Below are 18,148 nucleotides of genomic sequence, written 5' to 3'. Positions count from 1 at the left end.
CTGGCACCAACACGATTGCTATTGGTCCGTGTTGTAAAAGGTGCATGAGTGAATTCAGCTATTGTGCAAAACTGCAACACTGTAAATGAAGCAAAACATGAGAACACAGAAAAATGAATAAGCTGTTGCACACTGACTGATTTGAACTTTTTTGATATATATTACACATATTGAATAAAAAAAACGTTATTAACTTATTTATCCATTTTTGGTATGTTAGTGCTCGAGTTTTCAAGACGTGAAAACACATAAGAAGAGGAAAAGGTATGTGATGTGTTCCAAAAGATTATACAGACATGAAATACCAAGAATCATGCATTCATTTTGGAATTCAACAGATAAACGGTGCAAATGCCTGGTGAAAACATTAATGGGATAAAATGTACATTTTTAAGATACAGACAAAGTGAAACCTAGAGCGAGTCATGGAAAAACTGATGTGAAGTCTGCAACTAGGCAAAATGGGAATTGTTTGACTGAATCCATCATCATTTGAAAGTCAAAGACTGAATTTAGTAGAAAGATTGTCAGAAAACTTACATCTAAATTTAATATATATTTGTTTATACTGCTATAGCATATCAGAATTGTATATATTTTTGTATGATTACTTAAAGGAATAGTTCAGCATTTTGAGAAATACCCTTACTTGCTTTCTTCCCAGGACTGAGATGAGGAGATCAGTATCGGTCTCATGTGTGTGTGTGTGTGTGTGTGTGTGTGTGTGTGTGTGTTGCTGAGCATAGAGACTGGAGGCAGGGGACACAGCTGGCCTCGTTCTGTCCAAAGTTCACAATTACACATATTATTAAATGGCATAATATGACACAAACCTCACTTGTTAATCAGTTGCATCTCATTTCTTTAATTCATACACAAAAATGTATAGATGTATAAATCAACAGTTTGTAGTTTTAGTGGGAATTTCATGCTGGAACTGTTTCAGCTGGGCTCTGTGTCAGGAGCTTATAAATCTTGTTGTTACTCACTCTTGGGAAGAATATCAATGAGTGTATTTCGAAATGTTTTAGACAGAAAAAAATTGAAATATCATCATATTTGTATAGAAAACTTTATTCACATTATAAAATGTCCTAAGCTGTACATCGGTTTAGCTGTGGATTCTCTACATTGCAGGACACACTAACAACACATGGCCTACTCTAGTCATATACATGCCAAAACAAAGAATTTAGCAATTTAGACATCACTACTTTAGATTACATTAAAGGGGGGAAAAACCTCCACAAACACGAAATTACAAATTACATTGCACTGACATTCAATGGGAAAACGGCTCTAGTAGAACGCTTCAGATTAACAACTGTGTGAGTGGATTTCATTTTGTTTTTTTTGTGTGTGGCTTTTTCAATTCTGCTGTTTCTTTATGTGGAGCATCTGCAAAGCCCTTGTGATGGAAAACTGAAGCTGAAATTAAAAAAAAAAAAAAAAAAAAAATCTATTTCAGGGAAGACTGCCAATGACATGCTGCACATTTAGAGGCTGCAATGATCATCACACCCCATAATATGAAAGTGTCAGACCAGTGGTTGGACAGCAGGAACATACTGATGATTCAGCTACTCTTTATGAAGGAGCGCTACAGCAACCGTAAAATCACGAGGGGCGATTTTATAAGAAAAAGTCCTGTTATTATGGTAATAAAGTTACAGAAAAGGGGTCAGATTTCAGTTAGATTGGGAGGATTACAGACATGTCCTCACTTGTTTACTGAGGGATCTGATTATTTCTAACTTTATTTTCAACATGTTCCAACTTTTTCTTGTAAAATGACTTCTTCTCATGTCACTCACAGTATTTTTTTTTCAACGTCTTGTTCACCATCTGTCCAGAGGGTGGTGCTAGAGGAAAGGTCATGACGCTCAAAGGGTCTTATCCTCTGGGGAGCAGCCTTGTGATTGCTCAATGTTATGTTCAATCTGCCCACTTTCATATTTTCTTGATATAAATGTTAGCTTTTGATATTTCCTGGCTACAAATGGAAGCTTATGGCTGTTGATGAAGCTAATGGGAGTAAAATTATTAGCATTTATCCTCTGGGGACCATAATAATCACAGCAAGTGAAAATACCATATGGTATAATATAACACATACAGCCAATAGTTTTAAAGGTTCCCTACTATGGACTAAAGTGTTGCTTATTGTTGCTGGAGAAACGTTCAGGGAGTCACCTAAATGATTAGAAATCATCTTTCATCAATCTACTTATGATGTCTAAGAGGCAAAGATTTGGCCAAGCTTTGTAAAAGCTTTTACGAATCTGGCATAAAGTTTATTTTACACAGTTACTGTTGAATAAATTCAAAATAATTGTTTTTTTCTATAGCGAAAGAAACATCCTAATTATAGGCCAATTAAGTATATGCATCATTACAGTGTCGATGAATTGCTTTGTCTACAAGGTGTCACACCAAGCAGCCAAGCAGAGACTCACCTGGCAAGAGTCTCTACAGAATGATGATGAAGTACACTGTTGGGACGACGACTTCTCACACTGTGACACATTCAAACATGGAGGCAAGACACAAGCACAGTGAGACAGCTTGGAACTAAAAACGCCAGTGCATAGCCTGAATATGTACATTTTGATACTCTTTCACGGTTAAAAAAAAATGGTACAAAAAAGAAAGGAGATGGCTGAATTGCAAAGATGCCACACTTTGAAAAGAACCAGAAAACAATAGAGTTCTGCGAGGGCCGAGAACTGACACCCAAACCCAGCCTGTGCTTGTCTTTAAGGTCTCACCCAGCAGAGCCCGACCAGGCCTGCACTAGATTTTTGGTTTATTTCATTTTTTCATTGTATCCTTTACTGACTGCTGGCTTCCCCTCTGTCATTTCCTCTGTGTCAAACACGTTTGAAAACAACTAAAGCCACGCTTGACAGAAGCCAGCAATTTTACACATCCAAACGGCTGAACCCGAACGCGCTGAGCGGCAGAACTCAAGGACCAACCAACAAAGAAAGTAAACATCCAGATGAAAAAGACAAATGGGACATAATCAGATAAGCTTCTACAAGATTACAATTTCAGATAATATGAAAAAAAACCCACTGAATCTAATTAAAGAATCAAATGAAATAGGATTCATGAATCTCTTATTTAACGTACGTCACAAAATCTGATAAAATAGAAGTTCTCTCCCGTGTGCGTGTGTGTGTGGACTGCTGCCTTCGGGCTCTTAGCCGGACACCATGCAGCAGAGTCCAGGGAAGCGTCTCTTCCTCTGTCGGATCAGCGGGTGAGGAGTCAGGTTCAACAAGCTGCTGTCATCTGGAACACACACACACACACACACACACACACACACACACACACACCTGGTCACACTTTGTACAGTACAGCTTTTTATCTCCACTCATTTCTCTCATCACTCCCTTCATTTTATTTTTTTATTCGCTTCCTTTTTAATGCATTTTAGGCTTTTGTCAGACTGGTTATCATATTGCTTTGCTTCCTGATTGTCACCTGTGACAAATGATTACTCCACTCTACACAACACAGTACAAATCCCTAAATAATAAATCATAAAAAAGCGTGCTGTTTGTACAACTGTATTAGGATTTTTGCATGCTAAGATAAGCTAACTGTTTGTTGCCTGTATTGTAATATTTAGCATGTGCTGTGTAGGAAACAAGAGTCTATCAGTCTTCTCATCTAACTCTGGTCAAGAAAGGGAATAAACCGATTTCCCAATCTGGACTTCTCATCACATGAGGGTCCAGACCCCCGTGTTGGGCGCCACTGCAGCAGCTCTCAGATCTCAGTGTATTATATTTTCTCATAGAGGGTTTCTTTCACACAAAGCATTTTGAAAGACAAAGAGCATCTTAGTGGACTGAACAGCTTGTCATTGTCACCAAAATAAAACTACACTTATGTTCGAAGCATTCTTCAACCACAGCTCTGTCCGCTCGCCCCGACAGCAGACGCTGTTGAATTAAATGACAACAGACATTTTTGTGCAAAAAAATAACTTTCCGCCTCATCAGCTCTCTGGTTCTTTAGACTCACACTGTTGATTCTCAGTCACTCTGGACTACTCTTTGTACCCAGACTTGATAAACGTCTGACAGAATTACTGTCACACTAACAATGTTACATACCTTGGTTTTTCAGTGGCAATGGCATCGTGTCCCTGAGTTTGCTGAGTAGGTTACGCATCTCTCTCATATCTCTGTGAAAACAAAGGAACACTGACTCAGCAGGTACTTATTTCCAGCTTTGATCAATTCTGACATTGTAACAGTAGAAGAACACAGTTTAGTGTGATGGCTCACAGTTATAATGATCTCTGTTAACTCCATTTCCTACTTTATTGTGCAGTGTCTTACCTCCCTGTACTCCACTTTGTTTCACTTCCTGCCAGTTTTACTTTTTACTTGTTCTCTACTGTCTAATCAGCCTTCCTCTAGTACTTATAATGCCAGCTGTTCACTACCTTTGGCAGACTTCTACCTGCTTGTGAATTCTCATTCTGGCCTAGTCCTCTGTCAGTCCCACGCTTAGCGTTCTTATGACTTCTGGACTGTTTTTGTACGAGCTATTAAATAAATGTAAGAATGAAGTTTAAGAAGCAGGCGTGTACCTCTCTATATTTTCAATATCGGTTCCCACCAGCCACTGCTCCTGTAGAAAGTCGATGGGGGAGGACGACCGGTCCTCCAGGATGGCGACGTCTGAGCTTTCATCCATCCTGAAGTCCACCTTCGGCTCCGAGTCCGTTCCTTCAGGTCCGAGCAGAGACAGCAGGCATGAGGCACAGCACTTTAAAAAGCACTACATCTTTAAAACAACGGGTGATTTCTATCCATGAAACAGGAAATTTTGGTGCCCACCATGCAGTATTTCAAAGATATCACTTTACTATGATAGTCAAGGTCTTTAATGAGCTTACAACTCATTACTGAAAATTCATGCACTCAAATCATGAAGTTTTGATTTCATTATTTTCTTTTTATAAATGTTACTGAAATGGTCGCTTCTTTAAATCTAATAAGACTTGTTTTAATTTTATAGAACCTCAATATAATGAAAACGAACCAAAGCCATCTGTAGAATAAACTAACAGCTCTCTACTGCCCTCTGCTGTTTTAACAGTGTGTGACCTGAACTCCCATCTCCACAGATATCATCCGACAGCCCATAAAATGCTCATATGTCATATGTTAGCAAAGCTTTAATGTCCACAATGCATTTACCTGCATTTTGATTGTATAGTTTGGGAAAGTGCAGTTTGAAAAAAGCCAAACTAAATTTGAGCCAAGTGCTCGGAAAGCATTGGATCCAAACTGAGGTACAATAAATAGATTTAAATAGATTAGAAGAAGCACTGATTGGATTTCAAGGAGAAAAACAGTCGGGGTACATTTTAAATGACTTATCTAATGGTATTCCTTAAGAAGGTGAATTATTGGGGGTCCTCAGTGTGGAAGAGGGTTTCTGTTTTTAGGGTACAGAGATGGTTTAAAACCATGTTGTCACATGTTTATAGGTTGAAAACACTTGATAGTGACTGAGGATTCACTGCAGGGTTTTTCAGGAGGTTCCCACACTGCTGCCACTGTTAACACCAATGCTGTTACGTGTGTTCAGGCTCTGACTGATAGCCAACATGATGCTGACTAGTTGTGATAAAACGTGTCATCCCTTAGATTCTGCTTCTATGTGTGTCATTTGTGTCCTTTTTTAATTGAGAATATATTTTTAGGCTTCGACAGGCTGGATAACTGCCTGGAAAGTACTGAGATGTAGCCTTGAATCCCAGCACCGCGGCTTAAATACAAACAGTTTAAAATGTAAAAATGATATGTTACTTTACGACTATAAATTCAGTGTGTGAACATTGTTGGAAACCTTTTTCACGGCAGTCAGTTTGACTGGGCACAGGAGGAGAAGCACAGGTGTTACTAATAACATGTCTCTGTTCTGTTCAATCGTCCCCGTCTACCACGACAGCGTGACAGCGAGCCAGCATGAACAACACCACGACCCTGAAACTGAAGCAGCTAAATGGAACTCAGCCGTCATTCATTTTATTATGTACACCGGTGCTTTCCCTACCGTCACCTGTCAAACCATCGTCTGAGAAAAAGGTCCATTTTAGGGGCTTTTTTCTGTTCTTACTGATGAATATTTCCAGTGACAATTAGTATCAAAACCCAATAAATACAGATTATGTTGATTAGACCCATTGTGGTCATGTGATGCACATAAAGGTGGATAAAGTGAATCAATCTATGCTTGCTTGCTTTTCATAAATCTCAAGAGTACTCAATTCTTTTGAAACTGGCTTTAAGAGTAACGTGGACTTTGATTACTCTTGTATTTCTTTTTTTTTTTTTTTTTTTATGATGGTACTTTTTCTGTGCAGCTGCAGCACCCCCAGCAGGCACATGGATTTGAGCATCTCTGTTATGAACATCTCCAGGCAGCACTGCAGCTGGATGAAGAGTCGACAGATCTCAGGGTGGATCTCTCCGTCCTCTGGACTGCAGCATGAAGAGGAGGAGGAGGAGGAGGAGGAGGGGTGAGAGAAGAGAGGGCGACGGGGAGGAAGGGAAGCAGAGAGCGACAGAAACAATCAGACCAACAGAGACGGGTAACGTGTACTTCACGTTCAAGCTGACCAAGTTCCAAAAATGCTGCAGATTCAACTTTTTCAACATGTTTCTCCATCATTTCTCATTCCTTTCATTACAAATGAACTAAATTCACTTGCAGATAAAACCTGACAGCCATCTCTGTGAGCCTTTGTCAAAAGCTACATTAGCAGTAATAACATGACACTCACTATAACACATTACTTCAAAATGATTGTGGATTTTCCTACCGATGTTTCAAATATGAAAACAACAGTATTTCTTTTTATTGTTGGTTTCTAAATTTGTGTGGAAACAGTGGAAGGTTAAAACAGTCCACTTGAACTGTGTTGTATCTTATTTAGTTGTTACAATTTCGTTTTATTCAGCTATTTATTCTCCTGTCTTCTTACCTCATTATGGTGTAATGTCAGTGCTTATTGTTCGTTTTAGGCCTGTTCTGTTGTTTTACAGTCAGTCACTTGTTTTTGTAAAGTGCCATATTTATCATTGTTTTAGTCATCCATCAAAGGAATAACTGGAACAACAATTTCTTTTTCTTTAAAAAAAAAAAAAAAAAAAAAAAATCAGGGACCAAGAGGTTAAAAGGTGCAAAGCAACAAACACTGATGGACCGCTGCGATGTTTCAGGAGAGCCCAAATCTGTACCTCTAATGACAAATGCAAAGGAAAAATGGCTCTTCGTTTCCTCCTTACCCTGACACGGAGATGACGGCGAGGTCCTGGTGCGCAGCCCGGGCCATGGAGCATCCTTTGGAGCGTGTGTGGTGCATCTGAGCCCGCAGAGACGGACAGTCGGCTGAGATCTCCCCCACGGATATGACCTGCTCCCGGTACAGCGCTACGAGGGTGTTGAATTCCTGGACAGTCTGAGGAAAAGAGACCAGTTTGACTGTTGGTTAAGCCTGAACAAACCGAGAACATGTCATCTTCAAAGGAAGGCAAGACTGTAGTAAAAGCATTCCCTGCACTTGTGCCTCTGGTCCGTTTAGCGCCACTGCTGCACCTGCACATGATCAAATCGGTTTTTATCCTCTAAATCCATGAACACGTCCTTTGGTGCAGAGTTAAGCTAAATACGGACCTCTCAGCAATCATTAACAGGGACATTGTCTGTGTTTGAGGACTCACCATCCTGCTGCCGTCCACGGCCCCCTCTGTGCTCTCCCGGCGCTCCGGCTCCGTCTGCGCCACTTTACTGACGGGAAAAATGATCCCTGCGGATCTTGGGCGCTTTTTCCGCCCGTACGGTGCAGAACACATGCATGCACACCCACCACCGGAGCCCAGCCAGACGGACACACACAGAGAGAGAGAGAGAGACAGCCCCTCTTTCCTGATCGCTGCGGTGTCCTCTATGAAGAAGAAAAAGAGCGGCTCGGACGCAGCAGGGTCGCGGGTTTGGATGATGCTCGGAGTCCCCGCAGGAGTGCGTCGTTATTCCCGCAGCAGGACCGTGTCGCGGGCCGGACGGACGCCCAGCAGCTCCCTCTGCATCCCAGCCGAGAGGAGAGTCACCTTCAGCCCCTCCTGAAGGCCGAGAGGGAGGCTCCTCCGTCTTCCGCCGCGCGTTCACGTGTGAGGAGGATTCAGAGAGAGCCAACAGCAAAACAAGTCGTCACCCACCGACTGACAATTAACTGTTTAGGAGCATCAGTGGCCCAGAAAACAACTCGGAGACGGTGCAGTGTCAGATCTGAGTGACGGTGCGTTAGAGGGATGCTCCTTCAGACGCAGAGACACTTTCAGATCACACTTCTCGCGCTGTTCCACCTCAGAAGAGAACACATTCAGTGTGACATGCTTCGGCTGATTTTTCGCGTTTTTTTGAACCTTTATTTAAAGCTGCATTGACTCTTTTGGCCACGAGGGGGCACCATACCTCAAAAACAAGCTGGCAGACACAAACCCAAAATTTGATCACTTTAAAAAGTTGTAGTTCTGCTTTGGTCTCCACCAGCTCTTTAGAAAAATATCAGTTTTCTCTCTACAGTATTTCAGCACACAGGTGTCCCTTTTTTCATTTTCACCACAGGCAAAAAGCTAAAAAGAGCCACTGTGGCAAGAGATTGTAAGTTATTTTAGAAGCATAGAGAGTGAAAAGAACAGCCATCATCAGTTTATCAGATTAAGTTTATAAGATTTTTTTATTCATAAATCATTTCCATAAACTTGTTCATGTGGCTCAACCTGTTGTTACTTTTAACACTGAACTACTGAGCGAACAAAAGCACTTAGAAAGATTAAACCAGAGAAAGTGATGACACAGTTAAATCAGACCAAAATGCTAAATCAGACCACGTTCAAATAAAAAAAATAGATGCATAGCTCAAACGACACACCTTTTTTTCCTTTATACAATATTTTTTTTTAACACAGACAATTAACTCTTTACACAATCTGAATGCTGAGAATTTATTTTCAGACGTTTCAAAGTCTTTTCCTTCAAAAAAAAGAGACACAAGTAGTGTTCACCGAGAGCTTCCCATTATTTCAGTTTCTCTCTGGCTTTCTATGACTGCAGTGCACATAACACAGCCTGTGCCAGAGAGCCAACACTTCCAGCTGCTTCATTCCGCTCTCATATTACTCGTTACAGACAGAAGGCACAGACTGAGCAAAGGCACCGCGCTGAAATGGGCACTTCACCCATTTGTGAATCTGGATTTTCTGTCTGTTCGCTCTGCTCCTGCTGCTGTCAGCCCCTCCATCAAACAATCACCGATCATTCCCATCGACTGACACATGCTGCTGTCTTTACTTGTTGGATATTTGAGTCCTGAGCATCCCTCTGCTTTGTCAACGCAACAACATGTACACATGGAAGCAAAAATGTCTCAGTCGAAATAATTTCACTGAGCGTCACTCAACAAAACACAAAAAGTCGAAACTTCCTCTGATGACACTGGAGCAAAATTACAAAGAGGTGCTGACTCTTCCACTACATTTGAAAACTTCTGTGTGCATTTATTAATGACTCTCACAAGTTTTTCAGCAAAGTGCCACTTTGATCCCCAACATCAAATTCTTTCACGTTTTTGGGAAAATAAACTTGCTTTCGTTTAGAGATTTAAATGACAAGCGCCATTAATGAACTCATTGTGCGTTAAGTACAGAGCTGCAGTCTGGATGTGCTTAGCTTAGCATAAAGACTGTTAACAGGAGGGAACAGCTGGCTTGGCTCTGTCAACACTGCTAAGGCTATTTATTTTATCCACATACAAACGGAAACAATTTATGGTTTAAGGGGGAGTTACATTTTCAAAATATTTCTTGACACCAGTCGATCCATTCGCTCAGGACGTCTCCAGCTACGATTTTGGTTTTGGTCTCTGTACAGACACAATGGTACCAACCTGGCAACCTCACAGCGAGCACAAACCTGTGCACAGTCACTGCGTCACTCTTTACACAGACACAGCGTGTTAATTATTGAGCTTTAGAGCTGTCTGCGGGCCGGGTTTTGAACTTTGGACCGAGCCAGGCTAGCTGCTCTCCCCTTCTTCCTCCCAGTTCCTGCGCAATACTTCAGGCACAGACGTGAGAGAGGTAACAATCTTCTGTTTTCTACTATGATCGGCACTACCGCTGTTCCCATAATGTTCTACCGTAAACCAAAGACTTCACTACCAAACAGCACACTTCTGACGAGGTTTCCCTTATGTGCAAGGTAACAGAACTAAGAGCAGAAAAACCACTGTCCTTCAAGCAGTGGTGTTTTTTTTTAGCCTTGCCCAGTATTTCTGTATGTCAGGCCACCTCACAGTGTGTTATTGCACTTATATTATCGCTACTTTGCTCAAAACTTTATTAAACTTTTCCAACCATTTGTGCAAATTTCAAACCTGTAACTGTTCAGAATCTATGCATGTCACGATCACCTCTGCTACTTCTCAGACTCTTTCCCACTGAGACAACAGGTCTGTCTTGTGATTCTATCCAACTGGTGAAACCAGAAAAACGCACACTCTCTGTAAAGGAAAAAAAACTGCACCGCACTGCAAACTCTCCAGCTCTCCTCAGCGTCTCAAAAGAAGAAGCAGTACATGAGGAAACAGAGGAACAGGAAAGCCAGGATCCAGTTGACTGAGTGGATGTAGACGATGACCAGGCCGATGTCAAAGAGCCAGCCACGCATGTCGGTGAGGTCCAGAGCGTCCAGCCTGAAGCCTCCGTGGGCGAAGTGCCAGCGTCTCCCTCCCATCGCTGCCTGCCGCTGCTCTCCTGAAGTTAAGACAGATAAAATGACCATCTGCATTCAAAGTGATTGAACTCATTTTATTCCTGAGGCTCCATGACTTTTTGTGTGGCAACACATTCGAAACATCTAGTCATTTTTAGTCATTTTCACCCTAAAACATCATTCAACCTTTAGCCAATTAGCCAGTTCAGTGTGCAATAGTATTTATCCTATTGGATTTGTACTACTGCTGTTAGATTGTTTGAAAGGCCGTTTGCAGAACTGCTAACTGCTGTAAAGATACAATTTATTACTGCCACTAAATTGTGTGGGGAAAAGCAATAAAATGCTTTCTGTGAACAAGGTCATGGCATAACATGAGGACAGCATGGAAATGAGGTCAGTCATACAGAGACACGTATTTTTCAGATTTTCTCACAAACATCCGGGGTAAACTGAACCACCTCTTTTCAGAAACAGCATCCTGGTCACAAATGAATGAACAGTTTACACACAAGCCATGTAGTCATATCTTTTATCCAATCATGTGTTCTCAAAGTGGTGAACCTCTCTCCATCCTCCCTTGTGAACGACTGAGCCTTTCCAGGATGCTCCTTTCATACCAATCAACCTGTTTACCTGTGGAATGATCCAAACAGGTGTTTTTGGAACATTCCACAACTTTGCCAGCCTTTGTCTTTTTACTGTTTTCCATCCAGTATATGTCAAAAATGATTAGAAAAAGATCACATTGTTTTTTTATTTATTTTTTTTTACAGTGTCCTGACTTTTCTGCAACTGAAGTTCTATAACTAGTAAAAACACTTTCTCACCCCAGAAGGTACGGAAGCGTTTGCGACAGCTGGGAAGAGGCCATTTTCCACACGAAGCACTCTGGAAAGTCTGCTTACGGGCGAAGTAAACTTTAGGGAAGAAGGTCTTTGCTGTTTGGTTGAGCTCTGAAGAAGAATGAGAACAGTACCTCCAGTCATTTTTTCTGAATCAGTCTGTTAAAAGCAACATGCCATAATGTCTTATTATTGCACTGTGGGTCATTTCTATCTATGGTTTTGGATTTAGAAAGAAGAGCTAATGTGAGATAACTGTGAAAATCACCATCATATAAGCTGGAACCAGCAAGTATCGGCATATTTGATTCTAAAAATATAATCAACCTTATTGTGCGAATGAATTTTCTGTCTCTTTACTAATCAATTAACACTAGTGTCAGACATGAGGATGACAGTCGCTCACCTTTGTGGAAATTGGTGTGCGAGATGAGGGTGCGGCAGAGGGGGCAGGGCGTGTTCGTCGGTCGGTTCTTGGCGATTGTGCGGAGGCACGGCTCGCAGAAGACGTGACCGCAGGGCTGACAGCTGTACGGGTTGAAGTAGATGTCGAGGCACACGGCGCACGTGAGGGACTCTCTGTCCTCCTCCTCACTGTCCATCAGCGAAGCGCTAACACTCTCAGCCTCGAGACACACACACACACACACCTTTTAACAACAATCTCCATCCAATAAGCTGGGTGTTTATTTCACTGTGCAATCACGCAGTACACAACTTCTCATAGCAAAAACGTATCAGTAATATTTCAAATCCTCTGAGGCTGTAAAAGAGCTGCGATTACATTTTTTTCAGTGGTGGCACTTTTGATTTCAACACTGAATACACCCACGATGTCAGCGTGAACTCTGCTCTCCCACCTGCTCCTGCTCCAGCTGACTGTGCAGCCATCGCTCTCTCCTCCTCTGTTTCCTCCGAAGACCCTTCAGACGGTTCCTCTCTCTTTTGCTCAGTCTGCTTGAGGCCAGGGACGCCATGAAGGCTTGAGGCTGAGAAAACAATACAGACACACAAACATCAAGAATCACTGACTCAACAGCTGAAACAACAGAATCCATGAGGAGGGTTCATGCTTGTCAACTGGTTTGTGAAGAGCTGATGTAACCAGCACCTCCACCAAGGGCCTCATCTTCTTCTGAGGTGTCAAGAGTATAAAGGAGCTGCTGATGTCAACCACAGTCAACATTAACATGAGGAAAAAGTCCTGCTGGTTTCCCCTCGAGGCTACAGTGTTCACTGCATCCCACAACACAAACGTGTTGGACAAACCACAGAAAACAGGGGCAGTGATACAGGTTAGACTAGAATGAAATAAAAGAAAGAAGTGGGGTTTCTGGTGAATTCTGACGTCAGTCAAAGTCTTGAGTTGACGCACACAAGCAAACGCAGGTCACTCCCACAGGCGCAGCATCTGTCGCTAGCTAGCTTACAGCTAACGTACAGCTGGTACACTGGCTGTTTGGAGTGAGTAAACAAACGGTCCAGTGGGCTTATTCCTGCAAATGACATGAGGCTAAATTTTGTTTCTCTTTCTGTCTGAACAGAGAGCTTTTCTAGTTGTAAGGGGAAAACTGTTAAGTTTGTCCTGAGCCAGAGGAAAGGTCGGGGGGGTCATTAAAATCTAAAAGGCTTATCCTCTGAGGAGCGTCAATGAGGTGATTACATTTTGACATTCATGCAGAAGAGCAACAGCGGGTGGACGGTGGCACTACAGAAAAAGGTGAGAAGGTCAGTGTAAACATCAAGATTCCTGTGGAGATCAAAATACCACATCACTTTTCAAGGTGATTATTGGTTTTATTCTTTTTCTTTCTTACTCTGAGTCTAGGAGCACATTCATTGCAATTGTTTGCAGAGGTGTTTTTTGTTTTTGTAGAGTAGTTGTCCCAATTCCACTCAAAAACACTGTGAGAAACCCTGAATGTGTTGGTTTCTGGCCCTATCTGAGCCTATCCGAGCCACTGTTAAAGGAAAACACTCTTTATTCTATATGTTTTTTAAGATTATTTTTCCTGGCACTTACCTAACCCTTACCCCTATTATTCTAACTCACTGTAAATACCTGCACTTCCTCGTCCTGCTCAGTTACACTGTCAGAGATGGATCGTCCTCTGAGGAACAGGGCTGAATCAGACACCTCCTCATGGACAGCCGTGGTCTCTGGAGAAGACTCGACGTCCTCCACAGTTTGCAGCAGCTGTTGATGCAGCGGTGACCGTGTCCTTCCAGAAACAAACGAACGGCAGATGACAGCGTTGACAGAGGCTTCACCATCAGCGTCAAACAGCTGACTTGTGGGATATGCCACAGGTGACCGTGTAGACTCCTCTGTCTCTGCCCTCGTCATCTCGACGGCAGGCGTGTCTGGAAGGCCTGCGGTGCAAAAACAAGATGACCTGATGGTGGCGTCGTCTTCCAAACTGCACCGTCTCCTATCAGAGATGCAGTACAGAGGGCTGAAAGAAAAAGACTGGGCATTGTCACCGTCAGCCAGTGAATTAGAGGCCTGTGCGGGGCTGCTATGAGACATGACAGCAGCACAGTTAAGCTGTAAACTGTCCAGTGCAGTCCTGTTAAACTCAGGGCTCTGCTCTATGTTCTGAGAGCCATCTGTCAGCAGACCAGGCTGATCCTTCCTCGGCCTCGTCCTCCTCGGCTGCACGATGAGAACGTAGTGTTTGTGGTCATGATCCACGCGGCTTTTGTTGAGGTGGACGGTGGCGTCCCGGCCACACGGACACTCACTGCGGTTCATGAAGTTGAAGCCGCCCAAACGAGCAGCACAGTTCTGGCAGTTTAGTTTTCCTACAGTCCACTGGGCCTAGACAGAAATGACATACACAAATCACAACTGAATGTTAAAATATATGAATGTAACAAGATCTAAGATAACAGATCTTGTTATCAATCAATTCACTGTGAATAGCTAAGCAAGTAAAAGTTGACCAGATTTCCAAAAGTCATGAAGTTAAAGATCAAACATTGTGTCCAATATGTTAAGCAAGATTAGTGTGTCGTTTTTGTTTTGTACAATTTGAGAGTTAAAAAAAAAAAAAAACATGCAAAAGATTTAGCGGACTCTGGAGTGGTGGCACACGGTTCTACTGTGTAGCAACACCTTCACAAATATGACCTTCATGGAAGAGTCATCAGAATCATCACCTCTCCAATCGTTAAGCACAGGACTGGATAGATCATGCTTTGGGCTTGTGTTGCAGCCCGTGGCATGGGGAACATTTCACTGGTAAAGGGAAGAATGAATTCAATTAAATTACTAGTAAATTCTGTAATGAAACATCACACCATCTGTAAAAATGCTGAAGATGAAAAGAGGATGGTGTCTGCAACAGCATAATGATCCTCAACACACCTCAAAATCCACAATGGACGAGCTCAAGAGGCCCAAGCTGAAGGTTTTGCCATGGCCTTCAAAGTCCCCTGACCTAAACATCATTGAAAATCTGTGGACAGACCTCAAAAGAGCAGTGCATGCAAGATGAGCCAAGAATCTCACAGATCGAGAAGACTTTGAAGCCTTTTGAAAGGAAGAATGGGCAAAAAAAAAACTCAAACAAGCCCTGAAAGACTCCTAGCTGGCTACAAAAAGCCTTTACAAGCTGTGACAGTGTTCAAAGGAGGTGTTTCTAAGGACTGACCATGCAGGGTGCCCAAACTGCTTCAGACCCTTTCAGTTTTTTGTTATTTTGAATCTGTTAAAGATGGAAATGAAAAAGTACTCTTAAATTATTACAGAAAAGTGCCATCTTAACTTCATGACTTCTGGAAATCAGCTCATCTTTGACTTAATTATTCACAGAGACAGAAACTTGATATTCATAAACCAAAATACATATAAAGACAATTTAACTACAGTTTTAATTTAACTCATTCAAAAATGTGAAACTGTTTGATCACAGTGATGGAAATCAGCATGAGAAAAAACAAACATTCAGTTTTTTTTCACCTGGCTTCCCCTAGCGGCAGTGAACACCATCACTGAAGCCTGCGCACACTTCATTTGTATGCTGACACACTTACCTGGTGAACTGAGGTCAGTATCCACTCTGGCAACGTGTCAACATTCACGTGCCAAATAGTGCAAACAGCAGCTGAGCTTTCATCTGTGGCCTCAACCTGCTTCAGCATAAAAGACACAATCAACAGACCCAGTTTCTCTGACGCTGACAGCCAACCATCTGTTTTTATGACTCAGACACAAGATGTTATCTTTTCACAACCCAGCTATGATTAGGACGGCACCTTATATCATTTCCATTATCACACAGTCTCTACATTTTTTAGGGGATTTATTGATTAATCACTTTTTTTAATCACAGTTTATTAGATAGATAATAGTGACAACGTCAATCACAATTTCCCAGAGCCCAGAGCGATGTCTTTAAGTGATACAAAAGAGAGAAAAGCAGTAAATCTTCATGTGAGAAACCACATGAACAGAATGTTTGACGTTTTGCTTGTAAAATATCGTAATCGGTTATTAAATTCATTGGTCATTAATTTCCTGGTGATTGGCAAAATGATTAGTCACCTTGTTGTTTCAGCATTAGCCATAGCTTTGACAAACAACTCCTCACAAGCAAAGTATGTAGATTACTGGGTAGAGAAAGGACTGAAGAAGAGTGAGTTTTCCTAAACTTAAGACTCAAATTGCTAAATCAGACACAGAAGATTTTCACCAACCATTGACAGACATGTTGAGTCTATGACGCCTTTGCGACACCTCCTGCAGCGCAGCATGGCTCTCTCTCTCTTTTATGGCTGTTTCGCACCAGGTTTTCAGTCCAGCTGTTGATTATAATGACACAGGCAACTGAAAAACAACTGCAGAAAGATAAGAGCTTGCTTTTCTTGAGTTCAGGTAAGGTTTAATTTGAATGCAAAAAGGCTAAAAAAAAAACCGCCTAATCTAATCTCTAAAAATCAAAGGCTCAGTGTTCCCAGATGTGTCTAAATTACTATTTGTTTCTATCAACTTTGTTTTGCCAACTCTCTGCATGTAGTCAGGACAAACTGAGTCAAAATGTTTAAATGTAGACCTGTGGTGCATAAAACCTCAGGAAAACCTTTAAAAAATCTTTGAAAAATCTTTGGAAAACCTTTAAGAAGAGTATGAGTAAGACTGGTTTAAGAGAGGTTATTGCAGTGAGCCTCTTATTTTCATATAAGGTAACCTTGCAGGACAACATTTATATTGATGTTGCTATTTTTTTGAGCTATTTTTTGTTGAACATGTCATTCTAAAACTACGGCTAATATGCTGCCATACCAGCTTCCACTGCTCTGCTTTCAGGCTTTCCACCAGATGTTTGAACCTGGCTGCAGGGATTTGCTCCCATTCAGACACAAAATGATTAGTGAGGTCCAACACTGGTGCTGGGTGATAAGACCTGCCTCACAGTCGGTGATCCAGTTCATCCCATGCTGGACAGGCCTGACAACCTCCACCACACCAAACTGGGATTATGCATAAGGGGCATTATCATGTTAACCGGTGTGGTTGCTCAAGCATAATTTAGGTGCACAAAACTGAAAAACTAACTGGAAAGCCTGCTGGCCCTCCAATACAAAGTTATGAAGGGAAAATAAATAAGGTAGGCTCAGGTGTTGATTCAGTAGCAGGTTCCCTGACTCACTCACAGTGTTCAAACAACAGCAGTGTGTAGCTAGCTAACAATCACGGTGGCAAAATAAAAACAGTGTCCTGCTAACTTAGCTCTGCTAACCACAACAACGGGCTCTCTTGAGGGTTTTTTTTATCGAAAAATAAGATTCCTAAGATAATGACGCACCGCACGTTCATGTATCTATCATACATACAGACTCACCTGCCTGACAGCTGGGGAGACTTCTTGTGTTGAAGTAACGAAGAGCACCTGTGCGCAAAAACAACAAAGTTCGGCAGCGTTTCGCTTAAGCAAGGCCGTGACGTCACGAGAGCTGAGCGGCTACGGCAGGTCGAATAGACCAAAAGTCCTGCAGCCGTTTACTGTAACACCTTAAAGGTATAAAACACAGAGATGACAGAGAGTTAATGAGAGGAGAAAGAAACGTAAGTGAAGTAAGTGTAAGTGTGTCCTCTCGCTACTCCAGTAGTTGAGATTTCTGCTGCCCCAGTACACTATTTTTAGAGATAAGAAAAGAGCGGGGACCAAAACATGGTATCATGTTGTTCTGACCTGATCTTCTTGGTCTGGCTTAAATGAGTCCAAGATAAATAAGTAAACTCTGCTTCACAGAATACCTTGGTTTCATCCAACTAATAAAAAATATTAATTGCTGAATCTAACCCAAACAAACAAACAAACAAACAAACAAACATGAAAGCAACAGTAAGACGATTCTAAAAAAAATTGAATAGCATCAACAGTTTTCACGGTTCCAAAAGTCATTACTATGGCCATTGTGAGTCAATTGGTTTTTTTTGGGTTTTTTTTCTATTCTATTCGTTTTTTTTATGATGATGATGATGATGA

At 41.8% G+C, this 18,148-nt stretch overlaps 2 protein-coding genes across 3 annotated transcripts; both read right to left on the bottom strand.

Moving 5' to 3' along the window:
• Positions 1 to 909: 909 nt before the first annotated feature.
• Positions 910 to 8,763, bottom strand: LOC143337757 (regulator of G-protein signaling 7-binding protein B-like). Its single transcript, XM_076757592.1, has 6 exons — positions 7,758 to 8,763; positions 7,323 to 7,495; positions 6,385 to 6,515; positions 4,613 to 4,751; positions 4,131 to 4,201; positions 910 to 3,297 (listed from the first exon to the last, which is right to left on the bottom strand). Exons 1-6 carry the CDS (start codon positions 7,887 to 7,889, stop codon positions 3,206 to 3,208), a joined length of 738 nt encoding a protein of 245 aa, XP_076613707.1. The 5' UTR covers positions 7,890 to 8,763; the 3' UTR covers positions 910 to 3,205.
• Positions 8,764 to 10,653: 1,890 nt separating this feature from the next.
• Positions 10,654 to 17,607, bottom strand: rnf180b (ring finger protein 180b). 2 transcript variants are annotated; one of them, XM_076757590.1, is made up of 8 exons: positions 17,501 to 17,607; positions 16,356 to 16,460; positions 15,693 to 15,791; positions 13,717 to 14,475; positions 12,515 to 12,643; positions 12,061 to 12,280; positions 11,640 to 11,765; positions 10,654 to 10,850 (listed from the first exon to the last, which is right to left on the bottom strand). In XM_076757590.1, the coding sequence occupies exons 2-8, from the start codon at positions 16,410 to 16,412 to the stop codon at positions 10,654 to 10,656; spliced, it is 1,587 nt and encodes a 528-aa protein (XP_076613705.1). In that variant the 5' UTR covers positions 16,413 to 16,460; positions 17,501 to 17,607. The 2 variants fall into 2 exon arrangements, with proteins under 2 accessions (XP_076613705.1, XP_076613706.1); XM_076757591.1 differs by having other exon boundaries at positions 15,693 to 15,788; positions 17,501 to 17,598.
• Positions 17,608 to 18,148: the final 541 nt, after the last annotated feature.

The sequence above is a fragment of the Chaetodon auriga genome, chromosome 19 (genome assembly GCF_051107435.1).
Source record: "Chaetodon auriga isolate fChaAug3 chromosome 19, fChaAug3.hap1, whole genome shotgun sequence".
Classification (NCBI taxonomy): Eukaryota; Metazoa; Chordata; class Actinopteri; order Chaetodontiformes; family Chaetodontidae; genus Chaetodon; species Chaetodon auriga.
This window is presented reverse-complemented; position numbering and strand designations above follow the sequence as displayed.